We start from the raw sequence: 10417 nt of genomic DNA on the forward strand, positions 1-10417 counted from the left end.
ATTTATACTTTAAAATGTGGTCAGCTGCTGTTGAAGTTCATGAGAGGTCTCACGTCGAACCTTGCAGAGAGGAAATCAAACGCTGCTATGTAAATGTTTAGCATCCTGTTTGCTTTTATTGTCCATGCACTGTGGCTGAAACTTTGAATTTATGATCAAGAGGTGAGATGTAGAGACGTTAGTCTGACTCTGACATTTTGCATATGTCAAAAATATATTGCAAAACTGAGAGTGTGAGTTTCATTTTAAATATATTTCTATAGCTGTTTTTTTTAACAACTCCATTCCCCCAAAAATATGATCTGCTAATCCATTTTTTTCATACTCAGACAATATATTTAACGTCATCACATCAACTTCTGGTCTGATGTGCTGTACTTACGTAAGCCCAACCTCAATAAGGAACCTCGTGTGAACATTACCCAAAATGGTTAAGGAAGGGCTTTTAGCTTTTATGGTTAGAAGAGTAAGTCAAGGTTCAGAAAGAAAGAAACCACCTTTTCTTCACTGAAGACCACAAACTTCATCCATAAACTAAACAGAGACCTTTAGAAGTGTTCGACTGAAGAGTTTACTTTGACTGATTTGACTTTCTACATGCAGTAAATACTCAGTGCTGAACTCTACTTGGTGAGTTGAGTACTAACAGATGTTAAAAACACTTTTGTTCAGTAGAAAATCCTTCGATCGTATTGATCTTTTAAACGATTACTCGGCCTGTTGCGACTCTGACATTTAAGTACAGTGCGTCATTTCACGCCAACTCACGCTAAAGTCCAGAACTTTTCAAGTACATGTCATGGATTTTCTTGAAAAAAATAAATAAATAAAAATAAATCATTATTTCATTATAATAGTTCATTTTAAAATCATTACAATCAGTAGATTTATGGGACCTTGCAACATCCTATAGCTCTACTCTAAATACTAAATAATAAAGGTTCATTTTAAAGGTTTTATTTTTGCAAGGTCTCATTCAATAGAAATTTTAACAGGAATTTCTTTCAAGAAAATCCATGATATGAACTGGGAGGCCCTGGCTGAACTGGCATGAAATAACCCAATTATAAGTACTCTTATTGGTAATAATTATCACCAATATTAACTATGATTGCATTGTTAGTACTGCTGTATTTTTGTGTTTCGGCCTCATCAGTTACTTGTTCTTCACTGGATAATCCAGTCAAACAACAGGTCCCGTCAATAAAGATTTCTCGTACGTATATACCAGCTGTTTATTCGTCTACATGTCCTACAGAATATCAGTGTGCCACCATTACCAAACTTCAATTTTAATTTCTAGTAATGATGTAGCTCTCTTTTTGCCTAAAATGCCGAGCTGTCATACTGTCATTCACTGTACCAACAATTAAGTACCAGGAGGAACATGCAGGTGTTGTAATGGTACCAGATCCAATGAAAACACTGAAAGTGAGGCTATGACCACAGAATCATTTTAATGAAACTATCGGAGGAGGTAAAAATGGTAAATTATGGAAATTTGGGCAACTTCGAGCAAAACAGAGGAAACGGCTTTCTTGATTGTCTCACTGTCAGAATAAGCAAAGTATATCAAAATACTGTATGAACACAGATTGAACTTGTCTCTGCTGTTGGGCACATTGTGTTATGAGACAATGTGTGGTGATGAACTTCTTTAATCTCTGCTGGAATGTTTACTGTGCTGTAACAGTTGTATCATCTCCAGTGGATATTGAGGCTGCTGCCTCTCTCTTGCTAGCATCTACATATTGTTGCTGTTGTATATGTTGTGTTTAGGTGTTATGTGTAAAACTGAATAAATAACTGATCACATAAAAAGTGCCTCAAAGTTTGACCTGATTTGATCTATTAAGTTGTTTCTCCGTCAGAACACAGCTCCTGTATGGGCCGAGTTAGTTTAGTGTGGTGTCTGATCAATCGCTTCATAAAGCAACAGGTTTCAGCAAATGAATCATGTAAGATGAGTCCAGCTGTCGTCTGTGGATGTTTCACTCTTACCTCTCAGACAAGGGTGCAAACTTCCAAATTTAACGGGCTATACAAAGGAAGACGGGAAGGCATGAGGGTGAAACTGAGATTAAATCATTTGATGTGATCATCCACTGTCAGTCAGGCATTTAACAGCCATTCACGAGTTCACGTGAACCTCTGGTTAACCCCGCAAGAGGGAAGTCGAACCTTTTCCCTGAACTGAAGCTTTCAGAGTTCACTGCATTTGAAAGTCTAAATCTAATTCTTGGACGTCATAAAGTCAGACATTAGATTGACTCTGACATGTTGCCTCTTACCTGTAACAACCAAGTTGAAAAAGGTACAGTATATCTCACTTCAGCAGTCCAATTACAGTGTAAATGTGTTTGTTTCCTACTTATTTGTCTCCCACCTCAATGAGGAAGCAGAGCTTAATGACAAGAGAGAATGAGGGAGGGGCTGTAAAAAATGAAACACTGCTGAGAAGTGGAGGCTCCTGAAAGACATTACGTTTTTCACGGGGCTAGTGAGGCTGGAAATTTAACACAAAGAAGGAAAAGACATCCGACTTCCCTTGAATGAAGATAACAAACGTAATCTGGAGTAAATTTTTGGTATAAAATACTGAGTGTTAAATTTTTACTGGATTGTTCATCTTTCTACATTTGAAGAACCTGGTACTGAATTCAGCTTGGTGAGTTTGTGCTTTTCTAATCTATATTTTTCTGCTCAATGAGATGCAGTAGAAATTTCAATAGGTGGTCTTTGAAGTGTGTACTTTGTATCCTTTTTTATTCTGTAGAAGGCTCTTTGAAGTTTCTTCATCTTTCTTGTAATTACTGATTTTCTGATAACATAAAATTTAAGGATAATCAGGCCAACACGATGTTATAAGTAAAGATTGTAGAGTACTCTCCATTTCACTAACTCTGTACTTTAAGATACAATTTTCACAGTAGGAAAAAGTAAGAACTGGCTTGGCATAAATTAATTCGGTAGTGTGTAATCTGACAGAGGTCACATAACCACAAATAAACCAAATCTCTATTACCTCACAGGGAGCCAAAATGACAAAGCCGTTGGTAAATCTATGGAAAACACTGCAACAATTAAAAGATGATGAGTTCAAGAAATTCAAGTGGTTCCTAAAGCAGGACGAGGTATCCAGCATCTCAACAGCTCAGCTGGAGAAGGCAGATCGGCAGGACACAGTCGATCTGATGGCACAGAAATACGGCAGCACGGGAGCAATAACAGAATCCATGAAGGTCTTAGAGGAGATCAGCAGGAACGACCTGGTGCAGAGTTTGAAAAGCTCCTGTCTGGACCCAAAAGGTAAATTGGGGGTTGGTAAAATTAATATCTAAATAATCCGAATTGTACAATGCATTGTATATAACAATATTCTATCAATAAAAATATGATTTTAAAAAATCTTTAATCTTGGTGAACTGGCTTCACAATGGAAAAAAAAAAATAACTGAAAGAAGCACAAGAAGGTAGCAAAATGTCTGCAACTAAGTGTCAAGTTAAATGTCTAAAAGATTGTGAAGCGCAGGTTAATATTTCTGAGTTGAATCCACCCAGTTTGGAAGTCTGAGGCCATTGTTCCCTGCCAGAGAACAGTGGACTGCCTCCTCTGTCTGGGGGATGAGCTCCTGCCCCAAGCAAAAGAGTTTCTCAGGGTATCTCAGGGTCTCACAAGTGACGGGAAAATGGAAGTTAAGCTTGAGTACTGCAGGCACTGAGCCAGACTGCTGTGGTCAAGGGGAAGCTGAAAAGCTGAATCTGTGCTTGTGACCGTGACCATATGCGACGGTGTATCGTTTTGCACGTGACACAAAAGAGTTTTTAAAATTCCAAGCAGCTGGACGAAGACACATCTCTTGAAATCTGATTGTCATCACATTTCAAACCACCCCTTAATGTGACTTGGAACTGACTTGCAAAAATCACAGCTCATGTTGTTTTTGTGTTTTCCATATTTTTTAAGATCAATTTGTATACAAAAGTGGATTTGCCCAGAAAATTTAACTGGGCTAGTGGTCCGAACGAGGCCCAAGAACTCACTGCAACCGATAAAGACATAGTCACAAGCTACTGTTTATTTTAACAACGAATTAAAGAGATATGACCTGTGAATCAGTGAGCTGTAAGAGCTGCTGGTAGGCAAATTTCATTTCCTTTTGACTGAGCCAAGCTTAGCTTTTCTACTGTTAAAATGTTAATGCTAAGCTAAGCTAGCCGGCTGTAGCTTCATATTTGTAAGACAGATACAAGCATAATACCAATTTCCCTTATCCCACTCTTGATAAGAATGCAAATCACTGTATGTTGATAAATAATAATGGTGTGACTGTCTCTGTTTTAGACCTCAGGCCACAAGACTATGAAAGAAAGAAGGCTGAGCTGAAGAGGGTCCAGTGGTTCGCAGGGTTTGTGACTCTGGATCCGGATACATCACATCCTAATGTCATCTCCTGCAGTGATGGAATGCAAGTACATACTGGTGACATAAGCAAACTACTGGACAACCCTGAGAAATTTTTCAGGTGTTTCTGTTGGAGAGGACAAAAAAATCAATCCGAATGAAGAGACAGTTAACCTGACAACGATTACAAGACTTTATAGTTGAGGAGTACAGATGAGTCCAGTGCAATATGTCAATATATGAAGCTGCATCCTCAGAGGGCCGATCCCTGACTCCACTATTTCCTCAGTCCTGAACTTATGATGGTGGTACAAACTCTGCCTGTCAATCACACTGATCAGACCGGTCATTTGTTTTCCAATCAGAAATCATCTGTCATTTAAAATATAAATTGTAAAAGGTATTCAGATAAAACAAATAAATTCACTAGATCCAAATTTGTATTTGCATCAGTCAAGATCGAGATCTATGCGTCGCTTATGAGAGCAAACTGATGAACAACTCATGTCACAATGCTAAAAGATCCTGGCTTCATACCCTCTGGGGTCTGTTCTGGGCCAAGATCCATCCTCCATTCAAGTTTTGTGGAAATTTGTTCAGTAGTTTTTATATAAGCCTAACTCTGTTAATTCAACCAACAAACATGAAGTCAAAACGGAAAAATAACAGCAAAATCTCTGATGGTGAAAAATGTATGTTCAACTTCTACAGATTTTTTTTAAGAGCTGTTTATTAGTCACATGAAATTCAGCCATGATTGAGACTAAAACAACTCACTGAAATGAATATAAACTCAATAAGCACTGAAACTGTAAATGAACTTAATATTCAGTGGTTTACTCTTTTTTTCCAGGATCTAGATTTAGTCTCATCGGTGTCATTTACACTTTGCACTTTGTAAACATGTAAAAGAACCAAAGTATTAACAGCCTGTATTATAAAATACAAACAAAGAATGTTAGAAGCTTTTCTCCTCAAGTTATGTTTGAATTTTACTACCGGAAACTGTCCAAACTCGTAAAACTAACACACTGATTCAACACATTGTTTAGCTTCTGTATAACAAATGCGTGCAAATACGACAAAGTAGGACATTTTACAAACAACTCATTAAACACTGGAATCACTCAAAGTCACTGTATCAGAAGTGACACAGGCTTCAGTACTGTCGGCTGAAGCGTTTGTTGACTTTGAAAACTGAAACATAGACGGTGAGGCTGATGAGGAAGAACTGCTTCTGCTCCTTCAACCACACCAGCTTCATCTTCACCTTACCCTCTGCGTTCTGGTACTCCATCACAAAGAGCTCGCCACTGTAGTCGACAGACGGCGAATTCTTCGCCATTGTGACGTAAATGGGCGAGCTGACGCACCAGAAGGGTTTCTGGAACTCGTCCAGCAGAGTCAACGTTATGATGCAGCAGTTCTACGCAGCGCAAAAAAGAACCATCAGAGCTTTAAAAGGAAAAAAATGGATGTGACCCGTTTCTTCCACACACAGCCGGGTCAAAACGCAATCATAACAGATGTCTTCGACCACAGTTAGTGCAGGTTTGTGCATCAGGTTACCGCTGCATTTAACTTTAACAGCTTGCTAACACTACAAGCAATTATACAGTCTAGCAGTGATTTAAAGTCGACAGATGTATTGATACTTCGAGATCCTGTTTAAATCACTGGATAGTTTAAGAGAAAACAGATTTTAGATGTTAGATATTTAGGTGATTACAAATGAGTTGTGCATTGACTTTGAAATTTAAGATGTGCCACCCTTTTGTTTTTTTTACATATTACAAAATGTATGTGTACATCTGAGAGAAGATGGAGAAAAACATATATAACATGTTGATTAGTGAGCTGTAAAGCTGCTGACAGGTGGATGTTGTCACCTTTTGGACAAAACCAAGCTAAGCTCCCTCACCGTGCTTCCAGCTTTAGGTGAAGGGCAGTGATTTAGCACACTTCAACATACTGATGCCACTGGCTGCATGTGTGTTTTTGGTGTCTGAAATGTCTTTGTGGTTTTGGGTGGATGTACCTCCACTGAGCCCTCCAGAAACTCGCTCTTCCAGGGCAGCTTGATGTTTCCAGACAGCGACCTGTGCTGAGACAAGTCGTTCCTGTTGATGACCCTCAGCTCCAACAGTCCACGGCTGATCTGATCTGATCAGAGCGACACATCGAACTTTAGGTATTTACAGCAGTTTAACTTCAATAAAAATTGAAATTCTGTTGACCAGATTGCATTGTGTAATCAGGTTACCTGTGCAAAAGGAGAGCTCGCGGAAGTGTCCCAACATGATCTGAGTGCCGGTGTTGTGCAGGACGAAGTGCAGACTGTAGCCGTGCAGACCAAACTCAGGGTCCGAGTTATCCACAGGTGGGAGGTCCTCAGGCTCATAGTACGGGCTGCAGGAAGGGACAAACAGGGTGACGAACAGAGGAAAACCTGAACAGACTGATGATGAATACTGCAGAGAAAATTGTACAAGGATTGAACACACAGTTTGATTTGAAAATAAATCCTTGTCAATATTTTTAAGTTGCACCCTTACACATTCTCAGCTGGGTTAATACAGCTGCAGTGACGTGATGATACCAGCAGAGGGAGCGCTCGGCTTACCATTCTTAAAATGACAACTGAGGAGTACTTTGGTTCTGAAGGAAAACTGGATGTTTGTTTGTCAGTCTGATTTAAGTGGTGAACTTACCAGGCTGGATATCCCAGCAGACTCTTCTCCACCAACTTGTGGAAGTGCAGGCTGGCCATGATGAAAGCAATACTCTGCTGACCCTGCAATCATTTCAAAGTCAATTACTCAAATTCTACAAAGGATCCAGAAAGCTCCAGAGACTCCGCATACATCAGGCTGAGTTTATACAAAATGTGTCCAAAAGAAAACTAGAATAGTTGTTTTACCCTCCAGATGCCGATGATGAAGCCGGGCACCAGATGCAGCAGTCTGACCAGCCTGTCTTTGCCGAGGTGCCAAACACGCTGAGACTTCAACTCCAGCTTTGAAATCAAAGAACGCCAGGCAGGCCTGATGGAGAGGATGAGGAAGGAGTGGTGAAGGTGCGCTGTTGGAAGGGACGAGGCGTTGTAGAGGAGAAGTGTCTTACTTCCTGACGTCGGGGATCTTCAGCCGCTCCTTCCGGACTCCGTGCAGCTGGATGTTGTGGATGTGGTGATATCTGGGGAAGCTGCCTTCACTCCAGCGGACGATCACGGAGGACTCGAAGAAATACGCTCGACTCTGCCCCAGTGTGATCTCCCGTCCCAAACAATCAGTCACCGTCAGCTCCCAGCACACGTTCATGTTCCTGGGGGGAAAGAAAAAAAAAACACGGTGCCAAAATAACCGGATGGGACTGATATTCAGGTTTGTCAGTGGTTTCAGCTTTTTAAAATATGCAGTGTGTTAAATTGACACTTTATCATGATAACTACTACAAGGAAGTGAAAAGGGGCTTTAGTAAGAGAAGAGGAGTGAGAATCTGATTAATCATGCAGGTGATAACTCAAACAATTTGGCAAAAGTTTCCATGAACCTTCAGTGAACTTCATACTACAAAGCCACTGTTGCGCTATCACACAGGGAAAGCAGCACCGCTGAAATCAGAACTAGACTGCCTCTCGTACCTGAGGACCCACTCCGTCTGTCTGGGCAGCCCAGTGTAGGGACTGTTTTCTCTCAGCTCTCTCCTCCACTTGTTCATTTCATATCCAGCTGTGGTCCTAAAGTACAGCCTCTTCCAGTTGCCGGCAGACCGGTCCCCCACGTCCTCCGGGTCATCCTTCAGCGCTGCATTATCCACCGACTTTGGCCTCCATGTTTGAGTCCCAAACTCTGACATGTAAATCTTCTGCCACATGACACTACAGTGAAAGAAGGTGCAGACTGACTGTGCAAGTCCTATTGTCCATTTTTTAGACTTTAAAGCAACATTACAAAAATATTCTGTATGTAATCCTGTTCTGATCAGCTCATTAAAAAGGTATAGAAAAATACACAGAATTAGCTGAGCTGTCTCATAAAATCTTGGTTTAAATACTCTTTCTCCATAGGACTGTGCTGACTCCATCAAACTTACTCATCGTTGGCGAGCGAGTGGAAGAGCTTGCTGACGTGGCTGATACAGAACAGCGAGGACGCGTCCAGGTACGACAGGATCTTAATCAGGATCTCACATGGCAGCCTGAAGAAAAACAAGCTCCTTAAAATTAAGTAACTGTGTCCCACCTGTTTGTTGCTTTGGTTATTTCCTTAACAATTTTGTAATTATATTAAAAAAATAGACAAACCATTAAAATACAATTATAAAAAACAGGCGTATGTCATTCGACCAGTGTGAGAAGCAATCTGGCATACATTATGAGCCAATTGGTGAAAATACCTGGAAGCAATGGACAATAAAATGCTGATTTAAATGTTTTTGTAAATCATAAAAACTAGAGAAACCAAACAAATCCAATAAAGAGAAGTGTGTCCTCATTGCTATCAATTAATTACTCATTAGAAATCAATATCGGTGTATCACATTAGGGCTACACAGTATGGTCAACAAGTGATACTGTAATTGTTTTGACAGATACTTCATGATTATTATGGATGATTCTACTACACATCACAATTGACAAGACAGCTAATGGTCGCTGCTAACAGAGCTAACTGCTGATCACTGACAGCCAACACCAGGTAAATCTGACTCCACTGGATCCAGAGAGACAAAACTACCAAAAGTCTTCACAGCAATATTTTTAAGTTTACATGCGAAACACACAGTGACCATAAATTCAGTAAAAGGTCATTCTGTGAAATTTGTTTGGTTAATGTTAGCTAACTTACCTTTCCATTAAGTTTTCCTTGCAAGGAAAACTTTTGGGAAAATCCTCTTCCTCTCTGTCTGTTCTGGATACAAATAAAACATCTTTAAAAAAAAAAAAAATATATATATATATATATATATATATATATATATATATATATATATATATATATATATACATATATATATACACACACTGCTAGGAAACACTAAAATCCCGACAATAAATGCAGCTGGTGCTTTGGCGTGGCTGACATGTGGCTAACGTTTGAATGTAGCCTAGCTAACGTTAGTGTGATCGCCCGGCTTCACGCGCTGCTCTCCACCCCGTCACCTGCCATCTTTCCCGCTAACGAAGCTCGGTGAAGCCTTTAGCTGCTTCTTCTTCTTCTGCCTGCGGCCCGTCTGTCGTTTACCCGGACCCGACTGTCCTCGACCCGGACCCGACTGTCCTCGACCTGGACCCGCTGTTCCCCTCCCATGACTAGGCTGGGCGGGTTTCCTCTCCAGGCCCTCCAACAAACTCCGATAAAACTCCCCTCGTCCGGCCGCCATTACGGAGTTTGTTGCAAATAACCGCCTGTCGCGGTGAGGAAATCACTTCCGGTCAAAGTTATCTTTCACAATAAAATGATTTATTTTATTATTTTAAATTGTATTTTGTAATAATAATATTATGTTTACATAAAGTTGTTATTAAACTGTTCTTCTTCATCAATCTTGATATTTTTTCCCCTTTTATTTATACTGCTGTCTCTAAACAGATGTTTTATGGAGTTTGGACAATTCAAGCTTCTTTACTTTATTTGTATTTTCTGCTACTTTACATTTACTCTTTTATTGTACTTTTTTTCTGCTCTCCATGTATTTAATAACTCTACTTACTAGTTAATTTGCTGATTGCTGCATTAGAGTCAGTGTAGTGCATTTTTATAATCAATTTACTTCATCTGCAATCTGGTAAAAAAAAAAAACTAATCATTTCTCAGTAATCTTTCGTGTTTTAGTCTTACCTGGAAAAGAAAGAGGTGTGGTAATCTGTGCTTATTTAGTTACTTCAGCTAGTGTGTGGGTGTGGGTGTGGATGGGTGTGTGTGTGTGTGTGTGTGTGTGTGTGTAGTTTCGGGTTTCATAGCTTTTAGTTAAATTACAGAGAGACTTACGTAAGACTCACACACACAC

At 39.9% G+C, this 10417-nt stretch overlaps 1 protein-coding gene across 5 annotated transcripts in view; it reads right to left on the reverse strand.

The window, feature by feature from the left end:
* zgc:161973 (uncharacterized protein LOC556635 homolog) overlaps positions 1-10417 on the reverse strand; it is a 58920-nt gene that overhangs the window by 19865 nt on the left and 28638 nt on the right. For 2 of the 5 annotated variants that reach the window (XM_037121786.1, XM_037121785.1), the window contains 9 exons: positions 9256-9318; positions 8501-8605; positions 8049-8285; positions 7529-7729; positions 7326-7449; positions 7117-7199; positions 6669-6814; positions 6444-6568; positions 5118-5831 (listed from right to left, as the gene is read on the reverse strand). In XM_037121786.1, coding sequence (XP_036977681.1) covers positions 5565-5831; positions 6444-6568; positions 6669-6814; positions 7117-7199; positions 7326-7449; positions 7529-7729; positions 8049-8285; positions 8501-8605; positions 9256-9263 — 1296 coding nt within the window. In that variant the 5' untranslated portion in view covers positions 9264-9318 and the 3' untranslated portion in view covers positions 5118-5564. The other 3 variants (XM_037121781.1, XM_037121783.1, XM_037121782.1) reach the window with 3 other exon arrangements.

This window comes from Acanthopagrus latus, chromosome 14 (assembly GCF_904848185.1).
Source record: "Acanthopagrus latus isolate v.2019 chromosome 14, fAcaLat1.1, whole genome shotgun sequence".
In the NCBI taxonomy this organism is placed as follows: Eukaryota; Metazoa; Chordata; class Actinopteri; order Spariformes; family Sparidae; genus Acanthopagrus; species Acanthopagrus latus.